The sequence below is a fragment of the Scylla paramamosain genome, chromosome 7 (genome assembly GCF_035594125.1).
Source record: "Scylla paramamosain isolate STU-SP2022 chromosome 7, ASM3559412v1, whole genome shotgun sequence".
Classification (NCBI taxonomy): domain Eukaryota; kingdom Metazoa; phylum Arthropoda; class Malacostraca; order Decapoda; family Portunidae; genus Scylla; species Scylla paramamosain.
The window spans coordinates 29,003,116-29,023,829 of record NC_087157.1 but is presented as its reverse complement, the minus strand read 5'-3'; the positions used below and the strand labels follow the sequence as shown (position 1 = coordinate 29,023,829).

Here is a 20,714-nt window from a genome sequence, read left to right as displayed (position 1 = left end):
TCATCAAAAAAAAAATAGATAAATAGATAAATAAAATAAATAAATAAATAAAAAAGTAAACGAAGAAAGAGGTCTTGAAAAAAAAAAAAAAAATCAATCTCTCGGAATTTCTCTCGGTGACCAGCGGCGATTTTTGGGACTGGAAACTATTGTACAGCGTTGCCACCACTCCGCTGACTCTGCTGTACTGTACCACAACGAGTCATAACTCCCACATTACGCCCTTATTTTGGCCTCATCAGCTGTTCACAGTGGCTACCCTTGCTGACTATGAAGCAGTGATATGAAAATGAAATGGTGATATGCAATTGTGTTTATTAGTGTGGTTTCTGAAGTGGCTGAGTCCTTATTAGTATCTCTCTCTCTCTCTCTCTCTCTCTCTCTCTCTCTCTCTCTCTCTCTCTCTCTCTCTCTCTCTCTCTCTCTCTCTCTCTCTCTCTCTCTGTAATTCCAGACTCATTTAATATAGCACTTTCCAAATTAACCTGCATCTTGTTATTCCTTCTCCTTCTCCTTCCCTTCCTTTCTTACCCCTCTTCTTTTCTTTTTTCTTTATTCAGTTTTCTTTTCTCCTTATTCTCTTCAGTTTTCTTTCATTCTTACTCTCCTATCTTCTTACATTTTTCTCTATAACTTTCCTTCGTTCCCTTCTTCCTCCATTTTTCCCATTTCTCTCTCTCTCTCTCTCTCTCTCTCTCTCTCTCTCTCTCTCTCTCTCTCTCTCTCTCTCTCTCTCTCTCTCTCTCTCTCTCTCTCTCTCTCTCTCTCAATTACTGTCTGCAAATCATTGGTCTGCTAAGATGTGTCAGGAGAGGACGAGGGAGAACGGAGGGGAGGGTGAGGATAGTGGGAAGAGAAAGGGCGAATAATAGGTGGGGGTGATGAAGGGGTAATATCCGAGAGAAGAAGTTATGAGGGGCAGCAGGGTGATGGGGAAGTGGGGGGGTTGTTTTATTGAAGAGTGAAGGGGAGTGGGGAGGTGCTTGGTGGATGAAGGGACGAGGGGTATGTGGTGTGGAGGTTAGGGTGGGGAAGGTCTGGTAATGGGATGATGGTGTGGGTGGCACGTCCTTGCTATATACAGGGGCTGCCACGTGTAGGTGTGATGGGTTTTTGCTGCTTTCTTTGTTTTCCTTTGTTGTTATGTTAAGTTTGCATTTCTGTATCATCCATACCCTTATTTCCTATTTTTTCGTTACTTTTCTCTCTCTCTCCCTTTTGTTTCCTGTATTCCTTTCTTTATTTTTCTTTTATTTCTTCTTCCCTTCTTTTTTTTTTATATCTACGTAGTTGCATCTTCTCTCTATCATCCATGCCCTTATTTCCTATTTTTCTCTTACTCTTTTCCCTCTCTCGTTTCCTGTATTCCACCTTTTCTTATATCCAGCTACGTCCTCTTTCTTGCTTCTTCTTGTCTCCTTCTCTCTTGTTTACTGATGATTTGCTTCTCGCTTCTTCCATTTCTTATCGTTCGTTTCTTTTGTTTATTATGGATTGTTTCCTTTTCATGTTTACATTGCGTTAACAACATACACATTTCTCTCTATACATTGTTCCGAAGGGTATTCATTATGTTGTATTGTTAGTATATACTCTTTCTTCTACATTAATGGTGAGAGGAGGTACTTGCTACACAGGGAGAAGAAGAAAAGAGGGGAAAAATGAGAGGTAAAGAGTGAGAGGAGCTGGAGGGAGAGTGAAGGGTTGAAGGTGAGAAGCTTACGAGTGGTAGGAGAGGGAGAGGGGCAGGATACAGGGAGAGGGAGGGATGACAGGGAGGGATAGGAAGGAAGAGGGAGGGAGGGAGGGAGGGAGAGAAATAAAGATGCATATAGAAAATTATGGTGCCTCGTAAAAAGGTGCAGGAGAGAGAGAGAGAGAGAGAGAGAGAGAGAGAGAGAGAGAGAGAGAGAGAGAGAGAGAGAGAGAGAGAGAGAGAGAGAGAGAGAGAGAGAGAGAGAGAGAGAAATATCTTTATCGTTCTTTTCGTCCTCGTTATCGAAGATGAGAGAGGGAAGGAATGAATGGAAGGAGAAAGAGAGGAAGAAGGAAAGAAGGTCAGTAAAGAGGGACGAAAGGCACGAGGAAGAGAAGTAGTAGTAAGAGAGGAGGAGGAGGAGGAGGAGGAGGAGGAAGAGGAGGAAGAGGAAGAAGAGGACGAGGAGGAGGACGAGGACGAGGACGAGGACGAGGACAAGGAGGGGGAGGAAGAGGAAGAGGAAAAGGAGGAGGAGGAGGAGGATGAGGAGGAGGAATCAAGAGTGTGTTGCTCGTTATCATCATCTTTTTCTCTTTTGTGTATGTTGAGAGTTTTAATAGGGCACCCACGTGTGTGGTGTGTGTGTGTGTGTGTGTGTGTGTGTGTGTGTGTGTGTCTGTCTGTCTGTCTGTCTCTGTGTTGGCAAAATTAATTTCATCCCGACTGGAAAGTTTCTAAGTCGGGTATTTAGGAGAGCAAAGTTCCGCCAGACTTAACGATGCAAAATGCTACTTTTGTCATCATTCCTGCAGTTTTGAATGTCTCGCTATTATTTTGGTACCGTTGAGAATCTCTTTGGGAGCCCCGGCCTTGTGTGGAAGTGACAGCTCGGCGATGTGTATCTTTGACATTCTGAAGCAATCCAAAGATCACTATGTATTATTATTATTATTATTATTATTATTATTATTATTATTATTATTATTATTATTATTATTATTATTATTTTTATCATTATTATCTTTATTATCATCATTGTTGTTGTTGTTGTTGTTGTTGTTGTTGTTGTTTTGATTATCTGGTTATGGGCTTTTCGACTAGATGATAGGACAGTTTCTCAATGTGCATAGAATTAAGCAAATCAAGGATATTAAAAAAAAAAAACTTAGAACATCGCTACAAAAGACCCCCCTATAAAAAAAAAACCGAGATAGTCAAAATGAACAATGAATGGAAAATAAAAAAAAAAACAAATCACACACAAACACACAAAATAAAAGTAAGAAAAAATAAAAAAAGAAAAAGAAAAAAAAAAGAAAAGCGCCATGAGGAACAGCTGTCACGTTTCCCGCTTCATCGCAAAACAGATGCATTGTAAGCAGAAGCAAGCGACATCAACGTGCGGGGGTGAAGTCTTCCCTCTTTATCTCCATTATATATAAGCTGCTACACGTCCCTCATCAGCGTTTTTCAGGCATCCCTTGCTCCCTCGTGACTGTATGGGTAAAAAGAGGCGAGGAGAGGAGGAGGAAGGGAGGGCATGATTGGATGAGAGAATATAGGGAGGGAAAAGGGCGAAATATGGGCAAAGAGGATTAGGAGGAGGGAAGTAGTAGTAGTAGTAGTAGTAGTAGTAGTAGTAGTAGTAGTAGGAGGAGGAGGAGGAGGAGGAGGAGGAGAAGGGACATGGTAAGTGGAGGACAAAGGTGAAAAGATTGTGGGAAGAGGTGGAGTAGGGAGGAAGAGGAGGAGGAGGAGGAGGAGAGGCCACACTCCTGGGACTCCTGTAATTGCATTCTCGGGAGCAAATATTTTCCTGGGGGTCAAGTCACGACGGGGCGGAACAGCAGGGGAGGGGGGAGGGGAAAGAAAGCGGGATTGGGGCGGAAGGGGAAGGGAGTAGCGGGGGGAATAGGGAAAGACTATTATAGGAGATGGGGAGAAATGGGAGGAAGGTAACTATGAGATAACTAGTGTGATGGGAGAAGAGGAGCGGGAGGAAGGGAGGGAAGAAGGAGGTGGAGACTGAGTGGGTGGTTGTGGTGGTGGTGGTGGTGGTGGAAGTTAAAAGGTCGTGTTTATAAGTTTTGGTGGTCTTGGCTTTCTTTCTCGTTACTGTCCTCGCCCTCGTCGTCGTAGTTGTCAATTTTCTTCTTCTTCTTCTTCTTCTTGTCTTTCTCATCATCGTCCTCATCGTCGTCCTCTACCTTTTCTACAAATAATCCTTCAAATACCAACAAGTCTGCTGCTGTTTGGTCTCTCTTTGTGTTTCCTTTGTGATCTTTATTCTCCTCCTCCTCCTCCTCCTCCTCCTCCTCCTCCTCCTCCTCCTCCTCCTCCTCCTCCTCCTCCTCCTCCTCCTGCTTTACCTTATCGCTGTTCCCCAGTCCCAAGGGAAGAAAGGAAGGAAGAAATGAAACTCCACACTAATGAAATAAGATGGAATTTCCATTTGTTTCATTCATTGCAACAGCTGGAGGAACAACGGTAAAGGTGATATTAATAATAATTATAATAATTATAGTAGTAATAATAATAATAATAATAATAATAATAATAATAATAATAATAATAGTAATAATAATAATAGGTAAAGAAATTTGCCATGGAGCGAAAATTTTGTAACTAAGGAAAAAAAAATCACTTTACTAATATTAAGTAATAAAAAAAGACAGGTAAACGAAACGAGGGAGAGGTAAACAACACACACACACACACACACACACACACACACACACACACACACACACACACGAGAGCTGCCCCGCGCTTCGTGTATACACAAAGGAACACATGGCCATGTATACAAGAACACATACAATAACACATACATATACTCCAACACAAAACATGTATACACAAACGGAAACACAGGTTGCATGTATACGAGTACACGGACACAAACATGTATACTCGTAACACACACACACACACACACACACACACACACACACACCACTCACACACACACACACACACACACACACACACACACACACACACACACACACACACACACACATGTATACACCAAAGGGGGAAAACACGTGCATGTATACTGGAAATTTGCCTCATGTATACGGGAGTCACGTGTCATGTATACGAGTCGGAACTTGTGTATACTGGAACCTGGCGTCATGTATACTTTAACACTGACTTATGTATACTTTGGCACTGACTCATGTATACTAGAGCCCGATAACGTGTATACTATAGCCACGCCTCATGTATACAGTAGCCATCATGTATACGGCAGCCTGAAATCATGCATACTCATACTGATGAACGGAATGTATGTATACCTAAGCCTGCTGATGTGTGTACGGAATGGAGGAGATAACAGAGCATGTATACCCGTAAAACAACAGCATGTATACACAAACCACAGCGTGTATACACCAAGATAGCATGTATACATCAGATTATGTATTTGTGAACCGAAAAATAGTGGCATGTGACGCGGAACCAGATTTGCACAACGTGAATGGTGAATAAATACATAATCCATGAATATACGGCTATGTATGCATGAAACTATGTATACTGGACTGAAAGTTTGGTTTTCCTGAAAGTATTACACTAATTATTACTGCGAAACACAAACACACACTCTCTCTCTCTCTCTCTCTCTCTTTCTCTCTTTCTCTCTCTCTCTCTCTCTCTCTCTCTCTCTCTCTCTCTCCTCTCTCTCTCTCTCTCTCTCTCTCTCTCTCTCTCTCTCTGTCTTTCCATCCTTTCTGTTATCAAACGTAACTTTTTCTTCTCCTCCTCCTCCTCCTTTCTCTTCTTCTCCTCCTCCCTTTCCTTCTCCTTTTTCGTCTTGTTGTTGTTGTTGTTGTTGTTGTTGTTGTTGTTGTTGTTGTTGTTGTTATTATTCCTCTTCTTCTTTCTTCGAGAAGCGCCATTAGTAACCTTTTTGCTATTGTTTTATTATAAGAATATTTATGAAAGTGAAAATGTTTACAGTAGAAAACTTTGTTCCGAAGAGTGAGGGAGTGAGGGAGGGTGGAAGAAGGGAAGGGAGGAGGAAGGGGGGAGGGAAGGAAAGGGAGGAAAGAAGATCAGGTAATGTTTTCCATGGCCGCGAAGGAAAGAAGGAAAGATATGAAGCTTGAATAGAAGGAAGGAAGAGATTTTAGAGTGAAGGAAGGAAGAAAGGAAGGAAAGCATAAAAAGGAGAGAAAATGAAACAAAGAAAAGGAAAAAAGTAGCGAAAGAAGAAGGAAATGGAGGAAATCAAGAAAAAAATAAATGAAAAGAGGAGGAAGAAATAAAGGAAGGGAGAGAAGAAAGTGTATATAGAGAGGAAGAGAATGAGGAAATGAATAGAGGAATGAATGAATGAATGAATGAATGAATGAATGAAAGAAGGAAGGAGTAAGAACCGCAATAACTGGCATTTTGTATGAGGAAAAAGTGAACTTGGAAGACTAACGTATGAATGAATGAGTGTGTGTGTGTGTGTGTGTGTGTGTGTGGTGTGTGTGTGTGTGTGTGTGTGTGTGTGTGTGTGTGTGTGTGTGTGTGTGTGTGTGTTTCAGTACCACCAGGCAATGACTTTGGTTGCTTCTGTCCAAATTCATTGTCTGGCGCCATTACGTGTGTGTGTGTGTGTGTGTGTGTGTGTGTGTGTGTGTGTGTGTGTGTGTGTGTGTGTGTGTGTGTGTTCTGCAGCTACCAGGCGTTTTGGCAGGATGAATTCAACAACAAAAATACAAATGCATGATACAGTTCCAAATATATCCCAGACTCCCCTCCCGTCCCCCTCTTCTCCCCTTCCTAACAAAGCAGAACATGTTTACGTATGTATTCATGTATGTATATGTGTATGTGGATATGCATGAATATATGGATGGATGCTTGTATGTAAAGTATGACTACATATATACAGGAATGAAGGCTTGCGAGTACGTATGTTGGGAAAAATGGAAGGTTCTCATGGCACGTGGAGTGAATGTGAAGAGTGCTGGGTTGTGCGGCAGTGAAATTTGGGAGGAGTTTCTGAAAGTCAAGAAAAAAAAAAAGATGAAGAAAAGTCAGGAATAGTCGAGAATTACGGAGAGAGATAAGAAAGAGGTTGCAAAAGTCAAGAATTTACAAAAGGAAAATCAGGAAAAGTTAGAAATTTACTAGGAAAAGCCAGGAAGTCAAGTAATTTATAAAAAGTAAGGATTTAGGAATTTACAATGGAAAATCAGGAGAAAAGTCAGAAATTTACGAGGAAATAGGAAAATTCAGAAATATATGAAGAAATATTAGGAAAAGCCTGAAATTTGTGACAAAACGGGAAAGAAGATGAGTCAGTTTAGCAGTGGGTGGAAAATATCGTGACTTTCTCTCGAGTGTCGTTTCCTTGACAGGTCACGTGATGGTTGCGCTGTCGGAGGTGAGTCGGCCAGTCCCTCACAGTACAGCACGAGAGATAGTTTTAATTAGTGACAGGTAAGCCAGTATCCGATGAAGTCAACAAAGATTTAATCATTTTAAGCTGTTATTTTTGTACTACAGCTTTCGTACTCCTTATTGCTACTGTGCTGCTCTTTTTTGATATTCATTTCTCAGCGTTCATTTTTACCTCGCAACTCGCAAATGCGTGAAAATATCTATTGTTCATGAGCAAATTGTTATGTGTTTTTCTTTTTTACGAAGGTGTTTTACTGTGCATTTTTAAGGTCAAATAAGTACAACTATTATGCATTGTTGGATTTTTCCCTCTAGTATTTACGGTAAATTTACATAAAAAAGAGTCGCAGTCCTCGTTCCGTACCACAGCTTTATAAACACACCACCTTCTGTATCACCTCTGCTCCAAAAACTCATTTATCAGGTCCTCCGTAAAAAAAAAAAAAAAGAAAAAAAAATACACGCCGGTCATGTTTCCACTCTGGCTATCTCAGTGCTGTTCCCCCTGCCAGACTTGTAAACAGCGACCACACGCAGGTTCATCTCGTGGCTGTGAGCTGACTGGACGAAACGAGATTGAGGTGGGAGTGGCGCGGCGACTGCAGGATTCACGCCGCCTCATCTCCCTCGTGCACTTCCCGTCGTGAGGTGATACACGTCATGTCCTGAAGGGAGTGTAGAGTGTGGGCGGCCGTGGGTGGTGGTTGTAGTTGTGGTGGTGTAGTTTTTATTGGTGTTATATATATTTTTGTTGTTTGCTGTGGTTGTGACTTAGTAGTAATGGTAGTAGTAGTAGTAGTGGTAGTAGAAATATCAATAAGAACATTAGTAATAGCAGAATCAGTGTTCCCAACCCTGCCCCGCTCCCTTCACTGAGCAGTTAACCAAGGAAAAAAAAAAAAGAAAAAAAAATGAACACTAAGGGTGATAATGTTACTCTGAGCTGTTGGTTTATCGCCTTAACCACCTACAGTACACACACACACACACACACACACACACACACACACACACACACACACACACACACACACACACTTGCGCGCACACACACACACACACACACACACACACACACACACACACACACACACACACACACACACACACACACACACACACTTGCGCGCACACACACACACACACACACACACACACACACACACACACACACACACACACCTAGGAAAGTTACGTATATATATCACACACAATATATTAAACATCTCTCTAAGTACGTACGTAGTAATAATATATATATATATATACGTATGCATGTATGTATTGTATTTATGTAGGAGTATGTATAGTAAATCAGTACACACGAGTAAATTCTACGTACATTTGACCACAACATCAGAAAATATATCGGATTTATTAGTATTATTATTATTGTTAGCTTTAAATCTAATGGTGGTGATGGTGGTGGTAGTGGTGATGGTGATGGTGGTGGTGAGCGGCTAGAGGGACAGAGTGGTGGGTGCCTCCCTCCTCCGCCTCCCCTCCTCCCTCCCTCCCTCCTTGCCTCCCTCCCTCTCGTCCTCCCTCCCTTGCTGCCTAGTGTCCTTAGCAATGTTGGCACCGAGTCCTCTCTCTCTCTCTCTCTCTCTCTCTCTCTTCTCTCTCTCTCATCTCTCCTCTCTCTCTCTCTCTCTCTCTCTCTCTCTCTCTCTCTCTCTGATCTTATTTTCTACCATCGCTATCTAATATTCCTCCTCCTCCTCCTCCTCCTGACTACTACTTCCCTCTTCTTCCCTCTCACACCGTCTCTACCCTTCATTCATATCTCTCTTTCTTTACCTCCTCTCCCTCTCTTTCTCTCATATTCTCTGCATACCTTCTTTTCTTTTATCTGTCTCTCTCCCCTATCCTTTTCTGCTTCTTCCATCCTATTTTTCATTCCATTTTCTCTCCATTTCTCTCTTCTTCCCATTATGTCATTCTCCCATTCTCTCTTCCTTCCTTTATCACCTTCCTTCCCTTTGTCTCCTTCTTCTTTTTTACCTTTTCTTCCCTGTCTCCCTTCCTACTCCTGTCTTTTCTTCCTTTTTCTCCCTCCCTTCTTTATCTTCCTTGACGCCTTTTCTATCCCTGTGTCTCTTTTCCCTTCCTTTTCTCTTTACTTTCTCTACTTCCCGGTCTCTTTTTCATCCCTGTCTTTCTTCTTTCTTCCTTCTCTTTTTTTTTTTACTTTTTCTACTTCCCTGTCTCCTTTTTATCCATTTCTCTTTTCCTTCTCTGCTTCCGTCTTCATTTCCATCCATCTCTCTCATCTCCCCTTTCTCTGTCTCCTTCCTTATTTGTATATCACTAAGGACACGAGATACAGCCTTTCCCCTCTTTCCCCCTCCCTTCCCTTCCTCTCCCGGGGCAGTGAGGGGCGGCGGCGGAGGTGTGGCGTGGTGGTGGCGTCGCTCTGTTCCTCTCGGCTCGCGTCACCGCCTCGTCTCCGGTAGGTGAAGGGAAGAGGGAAGTAAGGGCCACGCCAATACCCAGGTGGCCGCACTAACCAGTACGCTATCTTTATTATTATTATTACCTTGGGTTGTGTTAGGATGTCACGGATCACGGCTGGTCACGACTAACACACACAGACAAGTACAAGCAGGTGCGCACGGAAACACACACACACACACACACACACACACACACACACACACACACACACACACACACACACACACACACACACACACACACACACACACACGCGTGATGATTTGATGTAAAAAAGACGGAATGTTACAATTTTGACTGAATCTGAAGCAAATGTAAAGGGAAATTAATACACACACACACACACACACACACACACACACACACACACACACACACACACACACACACACACACACGAACGATCGTCGCCATGACAGTACGAGTGATGAACAGCGGCGATGACTGTTGATGGCGTGGGAGGGAGAGGACAGGAGGAAGGAGGGAAAGCCAGGCGTTTGAAGCACATTACCCCAATATATACTCAAAGCAGGCTTTCTCGAGTCACGTGGTGGAGGGAAAGGATGGGATGGGATGGAGGATGACACACACACACACACACACACACACACACACACACACACACACACACACAGAGACGTACAGACAGACAGACAAACAGTGACGCGCGCCGTGATCTCGTATCACACACACACACACACACACACACACACACACACACACACACACACACACACACACACACACACACACACACACACACACACACACACACACACACACACACACACACTACATACAGGAAGTCATAAACAGCACCAGGTGTGTCTATGTACAAGAAAAAACTTCGTCTCTCTTTCCCTAAGCCTATGATATATACAGCCTATACCCGACACAAAAATATATGTATTATACGCCATATCATTAGTAGTATGTATGTATGAGCTCTACGAATGTACTCGCCCTCCGCCTCAGTCCAGACCTACATAATAATAATAATAATAATTATAATAATAATAATAATAATAATAATAATAATAATAATAATGATAATGACAGTGTGCCTAGGCTCGTCAAGTACTGAGTGAGTGAGTAGCCTTAATATATAGTCAGCATCAGGGTACTGGAGGATGTATTCGCGCTTGTAACACGTTGAGATAATAACTGCAGGTCCTGGAGGCTGATACATCGCAGCACACCACAGTACAGGTCTCTTGGAGGGTCCCTGGCGCGGCAACACAGCACAACACAAGCGTACAGTACAGCTGCACTATCTCTCGGGTCACCGCTGCAGTCCCCGCTTTTAGGTGGTAGTGCCCGCTTCCTTCACTCGCTCGATGACTATTTTTCCTTCCGTGCTGGGCTTGGTGGCGCTGCGAGGGAAGTAATCTGGTGGCGGTGAGCGAAGCGAGCAATTTGCCTTGTCGCTGTGTGCCGGGCGCCGCGTCCCTGTCTTGTGTTGCAGGCGAGGGAGGGATTTACTGCAGGATTCACCTCCGCCTCGTCGCCTTTTGTGCTTAATTATATTGCTCTCGACGAAGGGAGCGCGGGAGTGAGTGCAGCCGAGCATGGCACGCTTGTGCCGCGCCGCCTCTCCTTGCCGGTGTCTCGGATGATAATTGACGCAGCAAGATTATATTCTGTCCTGAGACGCGCCTTCAATGCCCCCGCCCGGCGTGCTCGAGTGGGTGCAGCGGCCTTTGTAAGGAGTGGTGATAACTGCTCGCTTGTCGCACGCCGGCCACTTCGCCTGAGGGGGCCTTGGGCCGGGAGGTGATTCAGCAGGGCCGCGCCTCCAGGAACACGTACACAGGACAGGAGAAAGAAACATTTCGCCCGCACCGCTGATCCCGGGTATTGCTCTCTGTCATCCTTTGTGTCTCGATGAGTTCAGTGACTGCCTCATCGTCGTGATGGTGGTGGTGGCGGTGGTGGTGAGGCGGCGGTGGTGATGTCCCGCCTCACCCTGCACGGACACGTCTTGACACAAGGATCCCTAAACAGTAGTATTATCAGAGCGTCACACACACACACACACACACACACACACACACACACACACACACACACACACACACACACACACACACACACACACACAGAGTCTGAGCCATGAGTGTCGGCGGGCGTGCCGTGCGCCTCGCCCCGCCACCTGAGGGATCTGCTCGCTGGTGGGCTTTGTTCGATAAGCCTCAGGGCGGAGCAGGGCAGACTTGTGGAGGCGAGGCGAGGTGAGCAGTTTTCGAAAATCAGTGAGATCTGTGGGTGGGTCAGTTCACGCTGCCGTGGCAGGCTGGTGGGCGGCCTGCCATGGTGGAGAGTGCACGCGTCAGTTCCCTGTACGAGTACACGCACGCAACGCTCTTTACCTACGAACACAATGCTCACATTTTCCCACTGCCTCCATGTGGTACATATTGTAGTCTGCGTGTGTTGCCTCAGCTGACGTGCACACGACTCCTGGCGCCACACTGTACAGCGGGAAGAGGGTCTGGTTTTACACTTTTGTATGCTCAATGCAGTGAGCGCCACACGAATGACTGTGTGAGGTGACCCGCTGTACGTATGTGTGCTTGCGTGTGTGTGTATGTATGTGCACCTCACCATAACCTGCCTCTCTCACCCCGCCTCGCTCACCCTGCCTCTCTTACCCTGCTCTGCTTCACTTTTACATCACTTCATCTCGTCTCTGTGAAGCCAGAGTCAGCCACCACCACCACCACTGCAGCCGCTGTTGTCTTCCATGCTGGTTTCAATTTCCGCCGGTATAACTGTGCTTTTTTTTATGATTCTTTTTCCCTCACGCTCATACTCTGTCACGTAGGCAGCCAGTGACGTTGAGTTTCTGGTTGTCGTCGTCGTCGTCGTGTTTGTGGTGGTGGCGACGGTGGTGGCGGTTGTAGAGGTAATTCCTGACAGCATTTGTGAGGGTAAGTCGCCTCTCTCGCTCTTGATCTTGCAGTATGGGATGGGTGTCCTTGCAGTGAGCGTCTTATCTGCCGCCACTCCGCCCCCACCCCAATGACACACAGACTGACATAAAGACAGACAAGGAGACAAACGCATCGCTCGAACACTTACACGCACCTTCCTTTCCTTACACACACACACACACACACACACACACACACACACACACACACACACACGCGCGCGCGCGCGCGCAGAAGCAAACCGAGAAACAGATACGTCACAATAACATAGACATACCTTCCAAACACACACACTTACACACGCACGTAAAAGTCACGCAAGAAACACACATTGACACACGCAGCTCGATGCACAAGTCCTAATGTCACGTCCTTTTTTTTCTGGGAATACTTTAGAGCAGAGAATCCTTGACAGTGATCTTGCAATCCGCCTCGCTTGCGCTGGATTGACTGAGGCCCGCCGTGGAGTTCCTGAAGGCGAGGTGTCCCATGGGTATCGGCGGCTGGGCCTGGGGCAGCGGCAGCGTGTTGGGGGAGGCGGTGTTAGTGGTTGTGTTGGTGGTGGTGGTCTGGGTGCTGACGGGCTGGTAACCGTTGGCGACGTACGTGGTCATGGTGGTCACTTCTGAACACAGGGATTCCCTTTTGCCCCCGAACAACCGTCGCCCGTAACTGTGTGCGGGAGGGAGGGAGGGAGGAAGGGAGGGAGAGAGAGAGGAAGGGAGGGTTGACGGAGGGCGGGAGGGAGGGTTGGCGGATGGCGGGAGGGAGGGTTGGTGGAGGGATGATAGGGAAAGGATCAAGGAAGAGGCAAGGAGAGGCGAGGAGAGATGGAGGGACGGGGAAGGAATGGAGAGAAACATTGAATTAGTTATGATTTGCAGAAACTACTACTACTACTACTACTGCTACCACTACTATCACTACAACTACAATTACCATCACCATTAGTCTCACGCGTTGCTGGTTTAAGAAAGTTATGCAGATTATTTCAGTTGAGTTGAGCAAAAACTTCAGATTATATTCGAAAGTATATATATATATATATATATATATGTATATATATATCTATATATATATATATATATATATATATATATATATATATATATATATATATATATATATATATATATATATATATATATATATATATATATATATATATATATATATAAACGCCAAAAATTTTTTTTCATGCATGACGATTTGAAATAGGAGGAGGAGGAGAAGGAAGAAAGTGGCGTATATCCATTATTTGATATCGTGCCAAAGGTATCTGTTATGTGTGTGTGTGTGTGTGTGTGTGTGTGTGTGTGGGAGGGTGGATTGATTTTTCAATTTTGTATACTTACGATTTCTGTATTGATTATTTTTCTCTCTCTCTCTCTCTCTCTCTCTCTCTCTCTCTCTCTCTCTCTCTCTCTCTCTCTCTCTCTCTCTCTCTCTCTCTCTCTCTCTCTCCTAGTAAGTTAATGAACAAGTGTTGCTTCCTTGTGTTGCAGGAGGTGAGAGGACCGCCCCTTGTGTTTTGTTGCGATGACTGGGAACTTGAGTGTGGCGCCGCGCGACTGTCACGGTAAGATTTGCCCTTTGTCTTTGCTGCTTCAGTGTTCCTGTTACCACTTTGTTTGTGTGCCTCAGTGTTCCTGTTACCACTTTGTTTGTGTGCCTCAGTGTTCCTGTTAACACTTTGTGTGCTTCAGTGTTCCTGTTACCATTTTGTCTTTGCTTCAGTGTTACAGTTACCCCGTTGAGTTGTGCGTGAATTGTACGGGATATACACAGAAATTGAGGGAAGGATTGAAAGTGAAATCCTGTCTCCTATTTTGGGCTCTCCGCGTCTAAAGAGAGGGATTTATTTGAACAGAGGCAGATAAGTAGACAGGCTGAGTCACCTTCACGGACTCAATATCGCTGGGAGTGGCTTCAGGAGCTGTGGTCTGTGCAGGGCAGCCGGTGTGGGTAAGAGGGGCTTAACAACATGGCGACTAGTGTGTAAACACTGAGCGTGACGTCACTGCATTTGATTTATTCTGATTGGTGACTCTGATTTGTATTTGATTATCGTGACATCATTATAATAAACGTGATGGAAACATTATATCACTCTCTCCAATTAGATTATAGCGTAAATTTAGCCGAAATGGAAAGCTAACACATATTTACAATATATTGCAGGGATCGCGTGTTGCAGTGATTGCCTTTATAGGAGAAAATTCCTACAATTTCCAAGATTTTGTTTTGTATAGAAGTTGAAAGATTTCTTTTAAAGAGTTCAGCTGTTCATTTTCTTTTGTGAAATGTATGCAACACTGCACTGTAACTTCCTTTTGTGTCTCTTTTGTCTGAAACCGAGACTTGCTGTTAACTTTAGAAAGAATAACCAACTTTTTTTTTGTATGTAAGATCTAACACTCTTGAAACGGATTGCAATTCATCTCTTGTAATGGAACTAGTAGTCTGTAATGCGACATAAGTAATTGATATTAGCAAAAAAAAGCGGCGATAAAATAAGGGAGAGGTTGTGCTTCATTCCTGTCTTGAGAACCGCGTATTGGACTCATTGTGGTGAGCTGTGCCCTTCTGGCGAGAGGCGGGGGGTCGTGCAGTCCGGTGTGTGGGTTGCAGTCCGGTGTGTGGCCTTCTCGTGCCATACATCCGGAGTGTGTGTGTGTGTGTGTGTGTGTGTGTGTGAGAGAGAGAGAGAGAGAGAGAGAGAGAGAGAGAGAGAGAGAGAGAGAGAGAGAGAGAGAGAGAGAGAGAGAGAGAGAGAGAGAGAGAGAGAGAGAGAGAGAGAGAGAGAGAGAGAGAGAGAGAGAGAGAGAATGGCACATTCACACAAACACATACGTACACCCAGACACAAATGAAGTGAGAGCGAAAGCCCGACATGGAACACAGTTCCTTCACCCAAGGGAAATGACAGTGTATGTAGAGAGAGAGAGAGAGAGAGAGAGAGAGAGAGAGAGAGAGAGAGAGAGAGAGAGAGAGAGGAGAGAGAGAGAGAGAGAGAGAGAGAGAGAGACACACACACACACACACACACACACACACACACACACACACACACACACACACCACACACACACACACTACATATATACAGATAATACTACAAACACACACACAGTGATACAGACAAAAATTGATCCAAGATGACTGACATTTAAAACACAGAGGTGGAGCCAGACACACGAAGAAAGACTTGAAAAACAACAACAACGACAAAAGAAAAGAGAAAAAGCACCACCAACAACAGTAGCAACAGCAACAACAACAACAACAACAACAACAACAACAACAACAACAACAACAACAACAACAACAACAACAACAACAACAATAGTAGACATAACAATAGTAGTAGCAATGTAAGTACGTAACATGAATAAGTAACACCACAAATAAGTGAGTGAGTAAAATGCGAAATAACGTACTGTACATTCAAGCAAGTTCAAAACACACACACACACACACACACACACACACACACACACACACACACACACACACAACACACACACACACACACACACACACACACACACACACACACACACACACACACACACACACACACACACACACACACACACACACACACACCGGTCTAAGAACCACATCCGCGGCGCTCTTTGGTGTATCACGCACTGGTGTTGCCCGTCACGGTGGACAGGAAGGAGCGGCGCTTCTCTCATCTGTTTGTCTTTCTGTTCATCTATCTGTCCATTTGAATATCTGTCTATCTACCTTCATATCTCTCTGTCTGTCTGCCAGTCTGTCTGTCTGTCTGTCTGTCTGTCTGGATATCAGTCAGTCGGTCTATCTATTTATTTTTCTGTCTGTCTGTCTGTCTTTCTGTTTACCTATTTGCCTGTCAATTCAACTCTTATCCGTCTTATCTATCTATCTATCTTGCCCGTCTATCTGTCTATCATATCCGTCTGTCTATTTGTCTACCTATTTGTCTATCTAATCTATCTATCTATCTATCTATCTATCTATTTATCTATGTCCTTCACCACCACCACTACCAGAGCTTGTTCCGTGAAAGGAGTCAGTCTTATGAATGAATACACAAAGTATGGAGGGAAAGAAGAGCTGTGTGTCTGTGTGGTGATGCTGTTGTATAGGTTACTGCTGGTCTTTCAGTGCTAATTATAATTGGTCTATTATTATTAGAATACAGCTTTACTTACAATAACTATTTCTGACACTGCTCTCCTCTTCCTCATCCTCTCCTTCTTTACTACTACTACTACTACTACTATTACTACTACTACTACTACTACTACAGTAAAATCCCTCTCATCCGGCATTCGAGTATCCGGCAGCTTCAGATATCCGGCACATTATTCCCCGAGCCTTAAAATCAATGTGTACTCATAAAATCGATTAAAATTCCCGCGCGAGGCATACTTTGTCCCCTCGCCACCAGAGCGCACTGCTTCGCGCCACCCGCGGCCCACTGCACTGTGTTTACCCAGTGACTCAGTCCCACGTGTGCACTGTTTATCGCCTGACGCCTTCATCATGCCTAAAGTTGTAGAAAAGAGGAAGCGTGTTGTGCTTACACTTAAGCAGCTGATCAGATCAGCTGCTGATTAAGATCAGCTGATCTTTGTTATGGTAAGATGCGTGAGTGTAGGGTGGTGATTGTGGACATAATTTCACTTCTATTCAAGTATCCTGCAATATTCAAGTATCCGACATGTCGGCGGTCCCGTTGATGCCGGATAAGAGGGATTTTACTGTACTACTGTATTTTGAATAGGTAGGCAGATATGTAGATGTCAGATTTGTAGAAGATGTTGGTTACAGAAGGTGAATAGGTAGGCAGAATCATGTCAGATTTGTAGAAGATGTTGGTTACAGAAGAGGAAAGACGATGTGTGTGTGTGTGTGTGTGTGTGTGTGTGTGTGTGTGTGTGTGTGTGTGTGTGTGTGTGTGTGTGTGTGTGTGTGTGTGTGTGTGTGTATGTGTTCAGTTGGGAACCAGGAGATGAAAAGGGCGGGTCTTCATCTTTGTGTAGCGGAGCGGCGGTGACAGAAAGAAAAGGAGGAGGAAGGAAAGAGGGGCATTATAGTTCTTTGTGGAAATATTGAAGTATCAGTAGAGTTTTCATCCGAGAGTTAGGTTGAGTTAGGCCAAGTTAGGTTTAGAGTGATTCAGTTCATTAATTTCACTACTTATCCCTTCACTGTCTAGATCACGAGTGGAAAACGTATCAAATTTTTTTTTTTTTTTTACCAGAATACGTAAAATGTCAGTCTCGAAATTAGTCGGTTTAATTGTAGTTTTTTCTTCAGTAATATCCGTCCTTTGTCTTGTACTGGAATCACGTAGGCCTGTAGTGATTGGTCAAGAGACAGAGCAGGGACTCGGAGCAAGTAACAGGAAAGCAAGGGGCACTCAGTCACCCTTCACTGTATGGCCAGGAAAGCGCTGCAAGAAGGAGGCGCATTGTTACTCTCTTATCATTTACTCTAGAAGCACAACAGTCACGTACACAAGGAAGAGTTAAGAGCACCGCCACCACTGTCATTTTTCATCCATCTGTATCCCCTGAAGGAACTTTTGCGAAAAATAACCAGTGTGGAAAAAAGAAGGTAAGCGCCATTGTCACTTTCCGTCGCGAAGAAACACCTGAAAATTTCCTTATCAAGTTTTGAGAGTTTGAAAGTGCTTTGATATTCCATTCAGAAGGGTGGCACAAGTTTGGTGATGCAGGGACGGAGACTGGGAGCGTGAGGGGAGCTTTTCAGGCGAGGCAGGGAGGAAAGAGCGTCATGGATTGATCGCTCCCTCAACAAACAGTGTATAATTTCCAAGTTAGGGCTAATATAGCGCATCAGATTTGATCCTTTGACTTCTAATAACAATACAACGCTTATTGCTTTATTTGAGTAATACTAAACTATCTTAATGAGGGAAATAGCTCCAGCAACAATGATTTTTACGTATGAACAAGAGGGGCAACAAAACGTTCGAAAAAAAAAAGTTCCACTAGAGTGCCAGTTCCTAAAGCGAGATAAAAAAAAAAAGAATAATCGAAAATTAAAAGAATAATCGAAAATTGGAGGATAAGTGTCTTGAAACAGATACTAAATTGTTTGAAATATACACTCACTGGTCTCGCTGTCAGGAGTGTCTCGTACTAATATCTGCATCGAACCGTTTCATCAAGCTTGCGGGGGAAGCCACAGGCGTGAAGGGATAAACTGCTGCACCGCCATGCGTGATAGAAAACAATTCCACGTGTTTGATAACTTTTGACTGTGTGTCGTACATCACTTTATCCCATTCCCCTTGCCACAGCGCCGCATGATCCTGGATATCTGGATATACTTTCTATTACATTAACTAACTATTGATTGCTTACCTAGTTGAAAAAACACACAAAAACAAAAAAGGAATTATAACTTAAACGACAGCCAGCGTGCCGCATCATGGCGGCCAGTTTCTTGTGTTTCTGTGTTCTGTGGTTTTGTATACTGAAAAAATTAACTCCTTTAGGTGGAAAGAACTTTAACCACAGAACCACATCATATTATAATACCTATATTTTTATTCGTATTTTGTTTTTGTGGACTAAAAGTAATAAAAAATGCAGTAATTTACTTCTTTTTTTAAAAAAAAGCTCCGCAGCATTGGGTTCATATGGCGGCGTCACGCTTTAAAACAGTCATGTTGTAGGGAAGAGGAGATACAGATGCAGGCAGGGAGTTCCAGAGTCCGCCAGTAAAAGAAATAAGAGAGTGAAGGTACTAGTTGAATGGTGGTAGACTGCAACATTTAATCTTCCCCTGAGAGTATCGCAGAGTGTGTTGTTCGCGTCGCCCCGCACTGGATCAAGGGGCGCTGCTGATACCCAGGTTAAGACACGCTACCCTCTGTACATGATCTGTGGCCATGAACTGCATGACGCTTTAAAACGGAGACGACCCCGTTCTCCTCATTCTCTGCACCTCGGAGAATGATGCGCCATCGCCCTACGCTGCAATATTCCTCTCTCTCCCTCTCTCTCTCTCTCTCTCTCTCTCTCTCTCTCTCTCTCTCTCTCTCTCTCTCTCTCTCTCTCTCTCTCTCTCCTCTCTCTCTCTCTCTCTCTCTCCTCCGCGGGACTCGGGTTTCAAGACCCTCATCTCTCAGTCACTATCGATATGATCACCGTTTATTGCAAGAAATTCGAGTTTACTCACACGTCACTTACTTTAGATTAGATGGTTTAGCTTATTGCAAACAGGCTTGTAAGGGGCAATAAGTTTACTGCTGTTTACATTACCTTAGTGATTCTTTGTCAGTAAAGGGAAGTTTCAGTTGACAAGGTAAATAAATGAATAGATAAATCACATTTTGGAGAATGTGAATTGTATACGCAAACTAGTAATAAATACATGACAAAACTGAGTTTATGTGTGTGTGTGTGTGTGTGTGTGTTGTGTGTGTGTGTGTGTGTGTGTGTGTGTGTGTGTGTGTGTGTGTATGTGTATGTGTGTGTGTGTGTGTATAAATCCTCTGCTTTTCTCGCAGGCACCGTGGCCGTTCCGCCGTTGCTCCCTGCGCCGGTAAACAAGTCTCCCGTTGCCTGCATTAATAAATGAATACACAAATCCCAGTCCAGAAAGCAGGAGTTGCATATACAAATTAATAAATGCATGACGCCATTCAGCTGTGCATGCGTCCGACAGTTTAGGGCTCACACCGCCACGCACTCCTGTCCCTCCAGTAACAATGACCGACACACACACACACACACACACACACACACACACACACACACACACACACACACACACACACACACACACAGGACGTCAACACAGACCGTTACTTCTCACCACAAAAGCCATAGCCAGGTTGAGAGAGGAGTTTCAAGGTACCCTCCATCATGAACTGGCCGAGTGGATCTTAATATTCTTTCTCTCTAATTTGTGGGAGAGACAGTTAGTGAGTTCTTTTATTTTTATCTTTTTTTTTTTTTTGCCTTAGGATTTTTTGATATGTCCATAAAAGAAAAAATGAAGATCTGTCCCTGGCACTGGTGTCTTTGATGTCTTATTGCAAAAGATGGATCTACAGTCAGTCATCAAACTAAAGCTGTTGTTTGTTGTTCAGTCGCGTAGCAAATGTTATCTTTGTAGCTAAGACGAGGATGTACGCCTAACAAATAACACACAGGCAATTATCACACTGGAACGGAACTACAATATGCCAG

At 44.0% G+C, this 20,714-nt stretch overlaps 1 protein-coding gene and 1 long non-coding RNA gene across 5 annotated transcripts in view; one reads left to right on the top strand and one right to left on the bottom strand.

Annotated features, from left to right (window-relative positions):
* LOC135102299 (uncharacterized) overlaps positions 1-20,714 on the top strand; it is a 285,859-nt gene that overhangs the window by 49,434 nt on the left and 215,711 nt on the right. For 2 of the 3 annotated variants that reach the window (XR_010269613.1, XR_010269612.1), the window contains exons 3-4: positions 7,640-7,750; positions 13,998-14,071. This is a non-coding gene — a long non-coding RNA (uncharacterized LOC135102299). The remainder of the gene's footprint in view (positions 1-7,639; positions 7,751-13,997; positions 14,072-20,714) is intronic. The other variant, XR_010269614.1, reaches the window with a different exon arrangement.
* LOC135102298 (diuretic hormone receptor-like) overlaps positions 10,358-20,714 on the bottom strand; it is a 149,323-nt gene continuing 138,966 nt past the window's right edge. For both annotated transcript variants that reach the window (XM_064007317.1, XM_064007315.1), the window contains exon 11: positions 10,358-13,164. In XM_064007317.1, the coding sequence (XP_063863387.1) occupies positions 12,885-13,164 (280 nt within the window). In that variant the 3' untranslated portion in view covers positions 10,358-12,884. The remainder of the gene's footprint in view (positions 13,165-20,714) is intronic.